At 39.5% G+C, this 18,842-nt stretch overlaps 1 protein-coding gene across 1 annotated transcript in view; it reads left to right on the top strand.

Annotated features, from left to right (window-relative positions):
- Positions 1–18,842, top strand: part of NCKAP5 (NCK associated protein 5) — an 824,899-nt gene that overhangs the window by 624,036 nt on the left and 182,021 nt on the right. Inside the window, exons 8-9 of the mRNA XM_045868505.3 lie at positions 3,614–3,682; positions 14,830–14,868. Of these exons, the coding sequence (XP_045724461.3) occupies positions 3,614–3,682; positions 14,830–14,868 (108 nt within the window). The remainder of the gene's footprint in view (positions 1–3,613; positions 3,683–14,829; positions 14,869–18,842) is intronic.

Below are 18,842 nucleotides of genomic sequence, written 5' to 3'. Positions count from 1 at the left end.
GGGGAGAAGGACGCAAAGAGAGAAGAGGTGCCATTGGAAGATCTGGTTCTGCAGAGAAAAAGGAAGAGGGAAAATTTTATGATGCTAGAGAAATATAAGACCAACCTCCTCCAATCATGTGGTAAAGAAGCTAAAGCAAGGGTAGAAACAGGGTTGATGAACAGTGAAACATGCTGATAAAGCAAAAAAGAATGCAACAAGAGGACTGGTAGGAAGAAGGACTGAGGGGAAAGCTGATTGTGGCATATGTAATTGGAGGGAGCTGAGGGACGTGATTTTAACTAGATAGTAATGATAAAGTAATGATAAAGGAATAATAAGCACTCTGAAAGAACCTGCAAGAGGTGGAGGGGACTGGAGGAGGGGTGGGAGAGGAAGTGACACCTCACTGAGTGTACCTTTTAGTATAGTTTTGACTTTTGGGACCATATTAATGTTTTCTATATTCTGAAACTGAGGTGAAATGCACAAGAAGAGGGGAAATTAAATCTGAGTACTGTCAGAAACAAATGAACTGAACTGCACAAAGGAATAAATAGCATAACTACAGGAAAGAGTGACAGTTACCAATTTAGTAACTTTTGAACATCGCATCATTACTATATACCCACATTCGAAAGAAAAATCAAATTGTGAACTCTTCTTACTACTATTTTCCATACAGTAACAATTTTGCATGCACTGTGGGATTGAATAAATGAGTAAATGTGTGGCTGCCTGTGTTCTCACTGTAGAGAAGGAAGACACAAACATGAAAAGGGGAAGACAAAGAAGAATTCTGTAGTGGTTGGAGAGAGAGAGTTTGTGTGTGTGTGTGTGTGTGTGTGTGTGTGTGGTGATAGGAGAAAGACAGAGACCCTTTCACTGAAAGGGACTGACAGAAATGACCTCTCAGTAGCGATGGCATTCCTTAATAGCCAGATCTTAATTTCCAAATATCATTCCCCAACTAAAAGCAAGCAGGATTCCTTGGAGAAATGGCGTATTTCAGCAACGGCGCAAAGAAAGAGCAAAGTGGGCCTGGAACATTTCCCTGTGCCTAAAAAGAAAGCCTCTTCAAAATGATGAAAACATGTCAAAAGGACACAGGTTACAGAGGTTCACCTTTTCAAAGCTGGGATAACTTGAGCATCAAAATAAATAAAATAGTAATTTAGAACCCTTTCAATAGCATAAGAATCCATGTGTTCATACTGATAAATAATAAATAGGAAAAGCATTTTCTTATGATAGAATGTAAATTCATAAATGTAGTTGGAATAATAGAGTGAGAAATCACCATGTGCAACCATAGGAATGATTGATTCAGGGAAGATAAACTGATGAAAGTTTGATGAGAAATATTATATTTTCATAGTCTAAAAACATCTCTGCACAATTTATTAACTACAATAGGAAAGTAGCTCTGGAGTGGAGAGATTTAGCAGACCCCACCTTAACCAAGTGATCAAAGCTAACATGTCCAGTATGGATACATGGACATGACATAATTCTGATAGGATGCACTGAGAAGAACCCAGCATCAGTCATGTGCTACTCCTGCCAAGTGTGCAGGAGGAAACTTGAAACAAACCCTGATTAAGGGACACTCCACAAAATAATTGGCCTTTACTCTTCCAAGAAAGAAAAAGAAGGGAGGGAAGGGGGGGTGGTGAGGAAGGAAGGAAGGAGGGAAGAAGGAAGGAAGGAAACAAAGAAAAGAAAAAGAAATTAGTAGCATGAAAGACAAAGGACCGTTCCAGAATGTTCCAGCATCCTATATGAATGACAAATAGATGCAATAGGTGCTTGAGCCTGGATAGGTTTCAGGACTGGAAAAAATTGCTATAATGACACTGTTGGAACAATGGATGAATTGGAATAGGTACTGAAGATCAGACTGTGGTATTGTATCAATTAATATTTCCTGAACTTGACGATACTGTGGTTGTGTAGAAGAATGTCTCTGTTACTAGGAAATATACACAGAAGTATTTAGGGATAAAGGGCATCATGTCTGCAACTCCCTTTCAAGTTGCAGGGAAACACGATGAAAGAAAAAGAGAATGATCTAATGATCTCTCAAATGTGGCAAAATGTTAACAGTTGGTGAATCTGAGGAAAGGGAATGTGGGAATTCTTCATACTAGTCTTTCAAATCATCTAAGTTTGCAATTATTTCCACATAGAAAGTTAAAAAAAAAAAAAAAAAACCCTGATAGGAAGACACTACAAAGGAAAAAAGTTTGATCTTTGCACCACCTAAAAATCATACCATTCTTTTGAAGAAAACTGGTTTGGAGCTATATATCCCCATTTCCAAATGTCAAGGAGGATTATAGTGAAAGGGTGGGTAGAGCAGAGTTTGCCTGGGGGGGAGGGGCATGCTCACTGCAGCAGCCTTGGGAAGGGTTAACTTGCACCGCTCAGGACTCCAACGAGGCCAGTAGTAGCTGAAAGGGACTCAGGTCAGCCGCTACAGAGGGCAGATCCCATGTCACCATTTCATGCTCCTTCTAAAACCTAATATGCATATACCTGTGTCTTTTTCCCCTTATTGTTTCGCTAGTAACCAGGTAACCATATTCGACCTAGTCTCCTCTAGAAACCTATTTACCATTCAGATAGCCACTGGCTCTGAGGAGCAGGAAAGCGACAGTTTTTATTTATTTTTATTTTTTATTTTTTTGCCTTTTCTTTATATTTTTTGTGTCTATTTTTTTTTTATTTTTTATTGTTATGTTAATCCCCATACATTACATCATTAGTTTCAGATGTAGTGTTCCATGATTCATTGTTTGTGCATAACACCCAGTGCTCCATACAGAATGTGCCCTCCTCAATACCCATCACCAGGCTAACCCATCCTCCCACCCCCCTCCCCTCTAGAACCCTCAGTTTGTTTTTCAGAGTCCATCGTCTCTCATGGTTCATCTTCCCCTCTGATTTCACCCCCCTTCATTCTTCCCCTCCTACTATCATCTTCTTTTTTTTTCCCCCCTTAACATATATTGCAGTATTTGTTTCAGAGGTACAGATCTGAGATTCAACAGTCTTGCACAATTCACAGCAGGGAAGCGATAGTTTTTAAAAGGGAAGGGGCAGGGGGACTCAAGTATAGCTCAATTCTTAAATTTCTCATTATATTCTTACGCTGAATAGCCATTGATTAACAAGGAAAACAACATGTTTGGTTTGCATTTGGAACTATGCTCTCATGAATTGACCTGAGATTCTTTACTATGGCCTAAACAAATAGCGGGTTGTGAAACTGTAACAGGCCTTAATGAAGTGGATTGAGGCATTTCTTACATTTACATTTTCATAGAATGAAATAAACGTGGTAATCTTTTTACAGAACACTCTCACATCAGGCCATGATTTGATTTGCTACCTGTTCAGAATATCAAGTTTTGCATTTCTCTAAATGGTAATGTACTTTTGTGAACAAGTTGATAAGACAGAAGTCATCCATGAGATATCTATAAAAGTACTTAGAGCAAACTTGTCTAAGATTCTTCTAAAAGATTGTTTTGGATCCTGAGGAGATATATTTAGTAACTGTATTGAATAAGTTGTCACCTAACACAACATTTCATGGATTTATTTGTATTATTTTTGTATGTCACTGCAGGCAGAGAATTCAGCATTGGCTTTGGAAAATGAAAATCAAAGGGAACAGTATGAGCGATGTCTTGACGAGGTAAGCGGACTTAGAGAGGTTCTTCGCACAAGGCTAGACTATTGAGGAATCCCTTGCTCAGATCTTAATATATGTCTGTTAGCAGCCTCTGCAGAACATTAGCATTTGTCCTTCAAAGGAAGGTTGCAAACATGTATGTGGATATTGAGAAGGTCAGTCTCCCTCTCCCTCCCCTTCCCTCTCTCCTTTTCTCCCTATTTTAGTGTACAGGCATCTGTAAATTCCTTTTGGCTATGATTTAATATTCTTGGAACACAGTTGGGGACTGCTTCACTGTATGATAAATTCCTTCTGTCCAGTAAATGTGATCCCCAGCCTGTGAATGAGAAAAGCCATGTCAAGGCACACTGCATCTCCAACTGAATGCTGTTTCTGAAAAAGCAAATCCTTGATAGAGTGGGTGGGGATGATGTTCACAGTTGGCGGCCAGAGGGAAAAAAAAATCAGTAGATTGAGAACAAGCCAAGAAGAGAAAGGGAAGTGAGGAAGAAAATTTGAGCAGAATGGAAAAAGAGCTACACGTGTGAGTAAACTTGAGAAATATTATTTGATGATAATGAAGAGATGAAGGCAAAGATGGTGGGCGTTTCTGAGTTCCTGGGAGGCGAGGGGAAAATTGAAGTGTGTGCAGGACCCTCGTTCTCCTCAGCCATTCCCCTTACACTCTGTCAGGATCCCTACCATCAGTATCTGTGGTGACACCCAGGCAGGATGGGCCATTCACCTCACTGACAAGGCTCTCATCTGGGATTTTGTTGGTGACTGGAGTTATTACTTTAATGGGATGACTTTTTTAGTCATCTGTCTGAAACCCTAAAACTTGCACGTATCTATCTAGTCATCTTAGAAGTTGTTTTGAAATAGCTGACACAGGTCTTCAGAAAATAAGCACAACTACATTTAATCGTGTTCCATTACCTTACCAGGGGAAACTAGTATATAGATCTTCAGTCTTGTTCTTCTTACTAACAATTAGGAAAACCTTTTCCAGAAAACTCCTCTTGATCTTTCTTCCCCTCCCCAACACTGTCCCAGAAGGTGATGGTTTACACTGTGAAGAACATAGGTTCAAATCCCTCTTATGACATAATCACTGCCCCACATACCTCTCCCCTCCCTCCAAACTGGAAGCGGTTTCCCTCCTCAGAGTTGCAGCTGTGGCCAGTATTTTCCTACACCGGGGATTCTGAAAATGTGACCCCTGAGCCAGCAGCATCAGCCTCACCTGGGAAGTTGTTGGAAATGCACATTCTGAGGTCCTACCCCAGACATCCTGCAGAAGGGAGTCCGGGAGTGGGCCTGGCAGTCTGTATGTTCGCAGGCTCTCCAGGTGACAGTTTGAGAGCTACAGTCCTCATAGCATGGACCACTTTGCCTTACAGTGACTTGCGTGTCGTTGAAGAACCCTCAATGTATTCCCAGAAAGTTCCTTACATGTTTAATATTTCTAGCCATGTATATCAGTCAAGCAAAATGGTATTTGCAGTGCTCTGCCCCGTCTTAAAAAGACTCGGAATAATCTTCGCAATGCCCAAAGTCGAAAGAATAGCTGAAGTGAATTGACATAAGAGGGGAATGATGACTCAGGCTAGTGAGGCCAGTTCAGCACTTCTCAATCCTGTCCCCCAGGCTCTTGGTCCAATCAAAGTTTAGGGCAAGAAAGACCAAATAGATCCAAGGATATTGAAAGGAACAAATATTGCCCTTGGGTCATATGTATTGATCAGCAAAGTTTTCACTTTAACCTCCTGTGCGGAATTTCTGATGAGGTTGAATCTGTATTCAGAAGTGAAATTTATGTGGATCACACCACAGGGACCTCTTATTTGTCACAGTTCTCCCACAGGTCATCCCTCCCCATCAGTCAAAAAGCTCACAGCATTTCTTTATGGAAACTCCTAGTCTTGTTTTCCATATCCTCCCTATGTCTGCATTCTGAAGGTTTCATCAGAATGTGTCAGGTCAAACATAATTTTTCATCCACAGAATTATTTCATATGGAGTTTCGACTGAAGACAGAATTTTTAGAGGGAGAGTCCCTCTGTTTTTAATTGCGAAAATTAACTATTGCCAAAGAGGTGATTTGCAACTCAGAACTACCTTTGAGCAGTACACATGTTTTGCATTCATGATACCGGCCCCTGATTACACATGCCAGGGTTGTTTTTGTAACTAATTGCATGAGGGTAGACAATTCATTTCTATGCATTGTAAGAGAACACTCTCAAAGGGGTAGTTGAGTGTAGTAATAATGCCAACTGGAAATTCTTTTCAAGGCTTTTTAGACTAATTAGACACACTAACAAGGTAAGGCCTCATGTAAGTTATTTCCTTGCTAGTGGGTTTCATAAAACATACACAAGTGGATATAATCTAAAATTAAAATGTTCTTCAATCCCTTTTGCACTGATTGTTATTTCCTGGGAAATGAACATGTTGAGAATTTGGGGAAAACACTTGGGAGTAGGAAATCCCCTCTGTGTGTTCTAAAAAAAGGAGTGTGTTTATTCAGAAGGAAACAGAGGCACATCCACAGACACACGGGCTTGCTGGCACACACATGTCCACAAATGTGTGCACACAAGTGTGTACACACACACATATACACACACACACTTCACCACTTCACTTCCCCTCTACCTAGCTCCTCATCTCCTTGCCTTACAACACAAGGCAACACCAAGGGCCAGTCTTGATTTCTTGAGGGGGTTGGAGTTTGGCATGTTTGAGCCTAGTTTCCTCCTCTAGCTGTTTGACACACAGTTTGCTGGTAAGCAGTGAATTGCTGTTTATTCTCACTAATGCCTTGGCCAGCCTTCCTTTAGGACCAACTAATTCCCATGGAGAGAGGTATAATGACACATATAAAAATAAGGAAAGTAACATCTCACAATGTTGCCTTACATTTAGATGGATTCAGTTGTATCCTACAAATATTTGTCGGGTGTCAGGGTCACCCAGGCTTGGGAAGTCATGGTGCTCCTAGCTTGGCAGAAGTGATTCTGTGATTCTTCAATCACAGAAGAATGAAACGAGGGAAACTCTCATAGGAAATGATCTACCCTGGGGTCTTTGAGATCATACAACACAGTCAATAAAGGGCATGAGAGGTAGTGGGTGAGCTGGCAGTTAAGGGGGCAGAACTGAAAGGGCATCTTCAGCCACAGGAGTTGAAGCAGGTAAAGTCCAAGTAGTTCTCACCCTTATCTGAACATCAGACTTAACTGGGAAGGTTTAAGAATACTGCCCACTGGTGCCTCCCTGCCTAGTGTCAAGACTCCTTCACTGCCATAACTTGCAGCTGACAGATGATCCTTTCTATTCCAGGAGGTTCATATATGTTGTCCACCTTGGTTTCAGCTGCCTCCCCTTTCATACCTCCCCTATATGTTCCCCAAATGACCAATATTGACCCATAGGTAGGGACATCTTTACATCCCTGTTCAGCAGGAAGACATTACAGAAGATGAGACCTTCCACCTTCAACGACCTTAAAGATTTAAGGGTCAAAATTGTTCAGGGGGAAATATTGAGGGAGCAGAAGCCTAGCTGAAGACAAAGCATAAGCACCCTGCAACCTCCCCCACCCCCCGTGGGATATATGCGACATTCTTCCAGGAAGATCCCAACCATCTTAATGTTAATGCCTTGCTAGAGGGAAAAACAACCTTAACTTGACAATGGCAAGGCCACTGGTATTCTGTAGGTCCTCTTTAGCATATGAAAGTTCTTTTGAAAACCTCCCTTTTCCTTACCTCCCCCAACCCCATAGTATATAATCAGCCACCCCTCATAACCCTGGTGCAGCAGCTCTTTCTGCCCACAGGACTTGTACCCATGCTTTAATAAACCACCATTTTGCACCAAAAAAAAAAAAAAAAAAAAAAAAAAAAGAATACTGCCAGCTGGGCCGCATCTCAGAGATTCTAATCCAATTCTGGTCTAAAGTGGAGCCTAGGTGTTAGAAATCTTAAAGACTCCAGGGAGTTATAATATTCAGCCAAGATTAAGAAGCATTGCACTTGATCCTCTGAATGCTGTGCTTCAGAGAACATTTTCAGAAAGTGTCAGAGGATAAAAGCTCCACCAAACTTGGATATAATGGTAGAAGCAACAGACCCATGTGGAAATTTTGGGTTATTTCCAATTTCTAAACAGTGTCTGAGCAAACAAAAAGTAAATGCTGGGACAGCGTTTCTCAAAGTGTTTTTCTGGGCCCTTTCTGCATCAGAAAGATGTGCAGTGGTTGCAAAAATGCAGATTCTTGAACCACAAAGGCTCTGAATAGTCAAAGCAATCTTGAAAAACTAAAGCAAAGCTGGAGGCACCACAGTTCCGGACTTCAAGCTATATTGGAGTCATCAAGACAGTAGGTACTGGTACAAAAACAGACACATAGATCAATGGAACAGAATAAACCCAGAAATGGACCCTTAACTCAATGGTCAACTAATCTTTGACAAAGAAGGAAAGAATATGCAATGGGAAAATGACAGTGTCTTCAACAAATGGTGCTGGGAAAACTGGACAGCAACATGTGGAAGAATGAAACTGGACCACTTCCTTACACCATACACAAAAATAAATTAAAAAATGGATGAAAGACCTAAATGTGAGAGAGGAAACTATCAAAATCCTAGAGACCACAAACAATAACCTCTTTGACATTGGCTGTAGCAACTTCTTACTAGATACATCTTCTGAGGCAAGGGAAACAAAAGTAAAAATAAACTATTGTGACTTCATCAAGATAAAAAGCTTCTGCACAGTGAAGAAAACAATCAACAAGACTAAAAGGCAACCTTTGGAATGAGAGAAGATATTTGCAAATGACATACCTGATAAAGGGTTAGTATGCAACATATATAAAGAACTTATACAACTCAACACCCAAAAAACAAATAACCCAGTTAAAAAATGGGCAGAAGATATGAATAGACATTTTTTCAAAGAAGACATCCAGATGGCTAACAAAACATGAAAACATGTTCAACATCACTCATCATCAGGGAAATGCAAATCAAAACTACAATGAGATATCACCTCACACCTGTCAAAATGGCTAAAATTAACAATACAGGGAACAACAGATGTTGGCAAGGATGCAGAGAAAGGGGAACTCTTCTACACTTCAGTGGGAATGCACACTTGGTGCAGCCACTCTGGAAAACAGTTTGGAGGTTCCTCAAAAAGTTAAAAATAGAACTACCCTATGACCCAGCAATTGCACTACTAGGTATTTACCCAAAGGATACAAAAATACTGATTTGAAGGGGCACATGCACCCTGATGTTCATAGCAGCATTATCAATAATAACCAAAGTACAGAAAGAGTCCAAATGTCCATCGACCGATGAATGGATAAAGAAGTGGTATGTATATACAATGGAATATTACTCAGCCATCAAAAAGAGTGAGCTCTTGCCATTTGCAATGACTTGGATAGAATTAGAGTATATTTTGCTAAGTGAAGTAAGTCAGAGAAAGACAGATACCATATGATTTCACTCATATGTGCAATTTCAGAAACGAAACACATGAACATAGTGGACAAAAAGGGAGGCAAACCAGAAAAAAAATCTTTAATATAAAGAACAAACTGAGGGTTACTGGAGGGGCGGTGGGGGGGGATGGGTTAAATGGGTGATGGGTATTAAGGAGGGCACCAGTTGTGATGAGCACCAGGTGTTATATATAAGTGATGAATCACTAAATTCTATACCTGAAGCTAATATTACAGTGTATGATAACTAACTGGAATTTAAATAAAATCTTGAAAAAGAAAAAATCAACACAGAAAAGAAAAATGCAGATTCTCAGACCTCACTCAGCTATTCTCAAGCAGAATGAAGGGTGAGGAAATTGGCAATTTACCAGATTTCCCTGGTAAAGTTTCTGCATGCAGAATTTGGAGAACCTGCCCTCCCCTTCAAACCATCAGAGTAGAGCCAGAGTTCCTTAGAGTCCATGAGGATGCCAGATTCGAGTTCTTCTCTGACTTCTCTGTGTTCTTACTTCAGAGCACAAAGGCAGGAAATGGAGGTAGCTCAGGAAAAGACAAAAAGCCCCCAAATTTGTTTTTTGTTTGTTTGTTTTGTTTTTAAAGATTTTATTTAGTTATTTGACAGAGAGAGACACAGTGAGAGAGGGAACACAAGCAGGGAACACAAGGTTGTTAAGAACAGTTTTGACCTTCCTCTCTGATTCCTATGCTATAATCCAAGACTGGATTGTGGAATCATCAGACATTCTCAGTGTATGTCCCTCACTGAGCCCTAAGTAATCTTGAAAAGCAACGTCTTGACCGATGGAGATAGGAGATGAGGATCTTGCTTGTGGCTCTCATGTGCTTCAAATGCCCATTTCATGAATGGACCATGAAATCAACAGGTAACGGACTTCTTGTGTCTGCTCTAGATTCTGACCATGAGGCAGCATCTCTGTTCTATTCAGCATATTTCTCCGAGATCTAGCACAATCTGTGGCCCACACTATGCATTTAATGTGTATTTGTTGAATGACTAAATGAATGAATGGAGATTGTCAGCCCTAAATTAATTTCCCAGTTAATTTTCCCTGTGATCCCACATACATATTTTGATGAATTTCTCCCACTCCCAGTATTTTACAGAGCAAAAAAATAATATAGGTGCTTAATGATTTATATTTATACATGCATATTACACACACACTTCATCCTTATACAAATATAATATCTTATTCTCAAGCCATTCTTTTTTTTTTTTTAAGATTTTATTCATTTATTTGACAAAGAGAGAGAGAGGGAGAGCACAAGTAGGCAGAGAGGCAAGCAGAGGGTGAGGGAGAAGCAGGCTCCCTGCAGAGCAGGGAGCCCGATGCGGGGCTCAATCCCAGGACCCTGGGATCATGACCTGAGCTGAAGGCAGACGCTGAACAACTGAGCCACCCAGGCGCCCCATCAAACCATTCTTTCTTAACTAGTTACTTCAAAATGCATTTTATTCTTTGAAGTTCAAATGCTCAGATTCAGATTTAACTTTAATGGGGTGACTGCTTTATAGCAGGTACTGTCCAAGGTGGTTTCTCTGGTTATATCTATCATCTCATGCATTTTTCACAAGCTGGGAGGTAGCCAGTTCCCCTAGATCACAAATGAGTCAAGTCAAGCTGCTCCTTGACCCCCATACATATCAGTGTATCATCAACACAGGCAGCATTTGAACCCAAGTCCTTCTTGTGATTCTGCCCCAATGCTCTTCCCACTTGTCCCCAGCTGCCTTAGTATGATAAACCAAACTCAGAAGCACTGAAAACTCCAAAGCACGTTTTCCAAAACTTGTCCGTTTCCAATTAGGTTTTTAAATGAGAATTGCTTTGCATGATAACATAGCACAGGCAAGGATAAAAGCAAGACTATGAGGCAGGAGGACCTGGTCGAAGCTTGGTGCCTTTTGAGTTCCTCACACTGCCACCTTCGACCCAGCCCTGGCTGTCCTCTGGATTGGGTGAGAATTGGCTCCCTCTTAGAATAACTCCCAGATGTGGCTTCTCATTCAGACTCAAGGACTCTTCTGAAAACAAAACAAAACAAAACAAAAAACACACAGACAAAGCCGCAGCCCTGACTTCTCTTCCCTCTGCCCACCTGCTTCCAGGGGAGTGCAGCGGGGGCTGGGGGCGGGGACACAACCCACAGAAGCCTGATGGAGAAGAACAAAGACTTGTGTGGGTCCAAGATGAGCAAGGTGTCAGAGGAGCTGGCTTGTCTGAGAGAACTCTTACGGAGATGAAAAGAGCTCTCTCCTTGGCATCTCCGGCTCCCCTGCAACCGTGCCCCACCAGAGGCAAAACAGGGGGGTCTCTGCAGAGAGCCTAAGGCAGATTGTAAAACAAGCCAGAGACTTAAGGACTGTTGGCTTTGCTCTGCTTGTCTCCAGTCCCCCTGGCCCAGCCCAGCTGCTATTTTCCCTTTCTTTGGAGAGGGAAGCTGTCAGGTGACACTGGAAGTTATTTGTTCTCATTAGCTGGGCCTGCGGGTGTGTGATTATTTGCAACCCAAGTGCTAAGGGTGTAATTCTATGATGAGGGCAGGGGCTCATTCCAGGGGTCATCTTGTGAACCTATAGAGGTTGTAGGCAGAAGCTCCAAACAGCTGTTCTATTGATGCGTCAGGGAAGCTTAGCTGTTAAAAGTAGTGATAAACCCAGGAAACCGTCTTATAGACAGTACCCAGGAAAGCATTTGTACAAACCGGCCTGCTCTTCTGCAGAGGACCTGCGAGTCCTTCTGGGTAATATAACCTACCCCATGTCAGTAGGTAAAGAAATAAGGCATTCGTGTATCTTTGTTCAATTATTAGGTAGAACAATAGTCCAAAGTACATGCCAGAAGGAGCTGTGTCAGAGATGGAGCCTATAAGCCTATAGGGCAACATACTCGGATTGCAAAGATAGAACATATTTTCTCCTGCGGGCTGTTACAGTTAGGTTATTCATTTATGTCTCCTGTTAAATCATGTAGAGAGCTATTTTATGTGACCACTGTTCCACAGCCTGGTTTAAGTGAGGAACCAGTTGGGGGAAAAAAAGAAAATATTGATATTAGGCAGTTTTATGAGAATGTAAATCAAATCCAAAGTTTGAGATCCAAAAGAATTAAATTATTTATGGTATGAATTAATTTTGGTACATTGTTCCTGATTCAAGCTGTATGAATAGTTGAACTCTTCTGTTGTATGTTTTTTTCTTAATTTGCCAAGAGTAAAATAGATGACCTATAGTTAGACGTTTAAATCTTCAGTGCTTATGAATTGGAATGAATATTTAAAAACTGAAAGATTTTCAAGATGACACTATTGGTCAATTTGTATGGCTGAATAACATTTATCACTGTTAGGATCATGTATAAATCAACTGATAAAGGGAAAAGAAAAGGTGTCAGTTAAGGGAAGTATGGTTTATTTTGGTCTTTGAGGTTCCTTGGGTAGGTTTCTTTAACTTGGGCTGGACTTCAAAATAAATAAATAAACTATATCAGGTATTGTCCAAGTTTTTTTTTTTCCAAAACTGTAGTTGTTTCAGTGAAAGGTCTCTCTTCTTTGCTTAACGTCAACAATGTAAATTTGGAAAGGGTTCTGATAGGAAAAAAAAAAAAACCTCTTGTGCCTACAGTTCAACTAATCAGTTATAGGTAATCTGATTTTAATCATTTATTGCTTGTGCTGTGAATGCCTCCTAACCACAGTTGATAAGCCTGCGTTTTAATTTTCTGTGAGACGTACTGGTAGCCAACTGTCGTTAAGGATGTGCTACTTTGTCAATATTGAGTGAAAAAACAATTAAGCTCCATGAAAACATTCTTACCCTAATCTGTTCCACTATACTAGACAGGGAAACACACATAGTTTAGTATCACCCAAAATAAATTGGTTATCAAGATGAAAAGATGAAAGCATGTCCCTCAGCCTTTGGTTGAATGTGAGAATTACCAAGATGATTATGTACTTATCACGCGTGTTATACTTGCCAGTTATATTCTCTCTGAAACCAAGGAACATATCTCAGTCATCTAGCTTTACAAATACTCTACAGATTTATATTCAATAAATGAAGGAAGAAATGAATAAACAGAAGTAACCTAATCTAGGACATTTAAATATTCTGACTTGGTCTTTAATACTGTAAGTTTCAGTGATCATATTAAATGTGATCATATTAAATGTGTACAGTTAATGTACTGGCTGAAAAATTCCACTTAATTCACCTGCCCACCTTAATTTTATCAAGAGTAACCATATGGGTACATAGTTTCAAGGTTATAGTGAAGTTAAGTAAGTGACTTCCTGTACTGTGTTTTTGAAACCTGCAGATGAAAAAGAAATCTTAGCTCAAATACATAGAGAAATGATGAATGGTTATCTGGAGAAAATGCCAGAAAAGGCCCAGATCTTTGCAAATACCAGGGATATGTTATTGGGTTTATATGTGGTTCTTAATTGGAATGGTGCCACATTGCCCAGTGCTAAACTATTTGCTGAAAGGGAATGGAGCTGCCAAGTTTGGTTTAGGTTAATCAAGATTCACCTCCTTCACTGAAAGGGGCCTAGCTTCTCCTACTGACCCAAGCTGCCTGATACCTGAAAAAAATCAGGATTATGTTAATATAGTAGTAAGAATTCTATTTGATTGTGTATTGGAAGAAACTCAAAATAACAGTGGATTATTTTTTTTCCCTCTCTCACATAGAAGTTCAGAGATAGACAGTGAAACTCCCTGCATCATCAGGACCAAGCTCATGCTATTTTTCCATCCAACAATACTTAATGTGTTACTTTCATTATCAAGGTGGCTGCTGAGGTTCCAGCCATCACTTTTATATCCCAGACAGGAAAAGGAGGAAAAAGAGTGAGGCTTCTTCTTAAAGACTTTCTATAAGATCAAGAAAAAAAGTCGACTTATAACTCATTGGCCAGGAATTTGTCACATAGTGACACTTATCTACAAGGAAAGCTGGGAAATGTATTTAAATGTACCCAGCCAAAAAAAAATCAGAGTTCATTACTTAGGGGAAAATAGATGTTAGAGTAAACAACCAGCAGATTCTGCGACAGGTAGCAGTGACAAGAGGATGGCATAGATGAAAACATGGAGGGTATAAACAGAGCATATAGAAAACAATGAGCTGCTCTTATTCTCCACCATTCAAACCTATGTCTATTCCAAGTCATTTTAAGTAGTGAAATAGTCACATAGCAAAAGAATAGGAAGGAGAGACAAAGGACATTGTAAATCAGCAAAGTGTAGAAACTGTGTACAGATAATTAGGATCCTGTTTTACACTGTATCATTTTTTAGCCATCTTGGAGTACTTTACATATGAAAGGATATTATTTTTCCAAATATGGAAATGTGGAAGTCAAGGTATGAATGATCTTCCCAACCTAACCATCTTAATTAGCAACGAGGTCACCTTTGGAAAAAAGCAAAATATTACCTAGAAGGATAGGCTTATTATGAAAAGAATCAGGTCCTCTACACAGAGAGGAAAGAGGCAAATGAGGAGCTAATTAGGTAGAATAAGCTGTGGGAAACGTATTGGTAAATTACAGTCCATGCGTATAAAGTCTCATTATTATAAACGGCAACTCTTTTCTTTATTTTTTAAAGGTAGCCAACCAAGTTGTTCAAGCTCTGCTCACTCAAAAGGTAGGTCACTTTCTGGCTTATTATTTTCAAGGTACTTATGTGAATAGGTTGGAACTCATATTGTCAAACCAGGAAATTGTGATTGATAGATGCAATACTTTTCTGTTTATTCACTTAGGTTAAAATTGTGTGTGTTTTAGATGGGCATACAAAGTAACATCAGTGACCAATAGAATCATAAGATTGAAACTCTTGGTAAAATAACAGAAGATGAAAGATTTCCAGGGGCCCATTTATTTAGTAAATGCGGATATTCTATAAGTTGGTGGATTTCTCCACTCTCTATAAAATGAATAGCCTTTTATGGACAGATTAACAGAAGTCTAAAATTCAGGAAGAGGTCTTTGAGGTTAGGCAAGTTATCTAATTTCTCTGGGTCTTCGTGCCTCTTCTATAGAGTGGGGATAACAATTCCCACCTCCCAGAATTGCAGTCGTCATTCTATGAAAGGAAGCACATGGAGCAGTTCCTGGAGGAATCAGTTTGTGATAAATATAAAACAAATGGCAGTATTGTATACTTGAAAGTTGCTGACAGTAGATCTTAAGCATTCTCACCACCAAACAAACAAACAAACAAGATGTGAGATGTGAATGTGTTAATTATTTTGATCTTGGTGATCATTTCACCTTGTAAGGCATATCAAATCATCACATTTTACACTTAAATATATACAGTTATTCCTCAATAAAGTTGAGGGATAAAAACAAATAATTTTTGAGCATGAGATTTGTATGCCTTCTCCTTGGCCATGTCCCTATTCTGCCTTCAGACAATATAAGATCATGTTATTGGGCCAGAGTGGGCAGAAGCAAGTTATTGCCCAAATTTGGCTATTTTGGTACGTCTTATTGAAACTTTCCCATCACTTTCTATAATGTTTCTCAGAGACTAAATTCTAGTTCTTTCAGATTTTGTTTGTTCTGAATTACCTCTCTGGGAGATGGAGACTTTTATTATAAAAGAAAATCTTAGATCATGTGGCATATTCTGGAGTACATAGCTAATGATAGCAAAATAATGTATGACATTTTGATTTTTTAATTAAGAATAATTTTATTAGGGGTTGACCACTTCTCATTGGAGATCCTTAAATAAATATTATTTTTAATTTATACTGTAGAGGCATTGTGATATTATTTTTGCTAGATTTTCTCCTCAACTACTTTTATTAAATCATGTTTTCTGTTTCAAATGATTTTAACTGGTTCAGGTTTTACATTGATACCACATAAATAGAAAGATTTGACTATACCTATTAGGTTGAATTAGGTTCCATTGTGAGTAGCAGAGATCCAAAATAGTAGTGACTTAAATAAGCTAAAATACTATTTCTTTCTCATATCTAAATCTACAGGTAGGCAGTATAGGCTTGCTGTGGTGACTGTGCTCCACAAAGTCCATGGGGTCCTGGGTGTCTCTGGTTCCTATCTTGTTATTCTATGGGATGCAGCCTCCATTCCCAAGGTCACCTCATGGTCCAAAATGGCTGCTCTTGCTCCAGTCATCACATCCACATTCCAGCCATCAGGAAGGAGGAAAAACTGAAGAAAATGAAGAAGGAAAAGGGCACACACTAGTTGCCCTTAAAGAGAGACTTCCAAAAGCTTTCTTACCTCCTCATTTACATCTCCTTGAACAGACCTTAAATCACACAGCCACACCTAAGGAAGCTGACAGTGAAGTCTTTATTCTGGGTAGATGCCTAGCTGAAAATGGATTTTCATAGTATTGTAGGAGAAGGGGTGAAACAGATGTTGAAGGGCATCTCACAATTTCTTTCACAGCATATTTGAAATGTTTTGTTTTGTTTTTTTCTTTTTCAAAGGCTTTAATTTTTCATTTGCTTTCCTCCTGTTGGAAACTCTATTCTCATTTAATTATAAACTTAAGGAATGGAGGAAGCACTGTTGTAGCCCTGTGTGTAACTGTCAAGAACTTCTCGTGCCTGTTTTTTTTTAATGGTGCCTCAGGAAAGAGACAAGGAAGCTATCTGGTACAATATAAAGGAAAATGGGACCCTTCAGGTCAGCCGCAAAAAATAGCTACACAAATCCAAGTAATAACTAGTAAACAGATAAATCTACCTTGGTACAGTTAAGCAGTAAGACACAGAAAGACATGCTACTGTGTGAGATAGCATACCTCAGGGACACTCTGGGGCAGGAAGAGATGCCAGGATTTTCAAAGATTCCAAATGAATCATGTTCTGCAGAAACGTGTACCTCCCAGTTTTTATAGGGACCATAAAATCGCTACAGGAAGAGTCAAATTTCTTGTTAATTAAGAGCACAATACAGGAAATAAATGTACTCCAAATGCAGATGAGAAAACGAATTCTAAAGAGGGATGTAGCTGGCACAGAGTGAAAGCAGAAATTTTGAGTGATTTATCCAAGTCACAAAAAAAATTTTTTTGCAGTGAAATTACAGTCATAACCATGCAGTTTTAGAATATATCGTTTGTTATGACACAAAGCAAATCTGCCATGAGCAACAAAAAAAGCATTTTTCTGGCATATCATGAACTAGCCCAGATAAGCATCTTGAAATAACAGAGTGTACTTCTTTTTCCCAATACTGATAAAAAAAAAATATTTATTTCCATGAACTTATCACTTTCTGTTAAATGTACATATACTGTCCTAGTCCAGTAATTCAATTTATCTCAGAAACCTGTGGATTCCCTTAAGACAGCAGATTGTCCCTCCTTTAGATCAGTAAAGCTAAAGTGACAATATTAAACCCAGCTCACTTCCATTTATGACTCTAAATCATAGGTGTGAGGCTACAAGTGCAAATGAAATCAATAATTCAGGCCAAACCCTTATTTTTGTCTGAAATATATTTTATCTTCATTAAGTCAATTACACTCACTGAAAATGTAACTGTCCTAGGTTCTTTACTGTGGTTTTTTTGGTGTTTTATTTTTGTTTTTGCTTTTGGGTGGTTTTTTTTTTTTTTTGCCACTATCATCAAACTTGGAAGAAAACCTTTTATTCTTTAGTCATTTTTCAGCGTATCAACTTCAGCTTTGTCTGAATGTTCTTTAGGATAACCCAATATTTATATGGTGTTTTTTCTTTACCAACATGGAATAAGGCTCCGTATGGTAGAATCCAGCAATGCAGCGACCAGATAGAAGCAGAGCACAGTTTTGTAACTTGTATCTGAAAGAACTCCAAACTTCTACATATTTCCCTTGTGGAGGGGCATTCGGGCCACCCGTGTCCACTCAGTGGCAATGGTGTGTGTAGGGTCCAGTTCCCGGAAAAGGGTTTGTTTATATTTGCTGTGTATGTTACAAGGAGTCAGACTCCATGTCCAGCACTTTAAATGCACTAAGTCATTTTGTTCTCACTGCAACTCTGTAAGATAGGACTAAGAAAACAGTGTTCCCATAGTGCTGATGGCAAGAAGTGGCAAAAGCCTCTATGTTCACCTAGGGTTGCCGCACTCCAAATCTTCCCTTTGCAACGTTCAGCCTCCACAATCCCCTTCGATCATTTACTGTTTTTCCCCCACTGTAGTTCAGCAGGCAGAGATGGGGCTGTGGAAATCAACAGATGGATTGAAATCCAATCATTAGATATGACCGCAGGAAATAGAACAAAAGGGCAAGGGAACCAATGGATTTCTTAAAACTTCTGGAAACATTGCCAGTCCTGGCTAGCAAGAAAAATATTCAGGATCTGACATGTGTGGAGTCAAAACTGACTCTAAATCTGGAGTCAAGATTTCTCAGAATCCGTCTGATTTTGGACCCCAGAATTTCACAATTGCCAAGGACCTTAGCGAGCATTTAATCCTGAGATTGTCAACCAACTTCAATAATGGGTTTAATTTACAATGATTACATAAACTTGTTTAGCCACCACCCAGATTAAAAATGTTTTAGGGGTGCCTGGGTGGCTCAGTCGTTAAGCATCTGCCTTCGGCTCAGGTCATGATCCCAGGGTCCTGGGATTGAGCCCC

The sequence above is a fragment of the Mirounga angustirostris genome, unplaced genomic scaffold, assembly GCF_029215605.1.
Source record: "Mirounga angustirostris isolate CCGP_5_RB_7025 unplaced genomic scaffold, mMirAng1.0.hap1 SCAF_3, whole genome shotgun sequence".
NCBI lineage: Eukaryota > Metazoa > Chordata > Mammalia > Carnivora > Phocidae > Mirounga > Mirounga angustirostris.
This window is presented reverse-complemented; position numbering and strand designations above follow the sequence as displayed.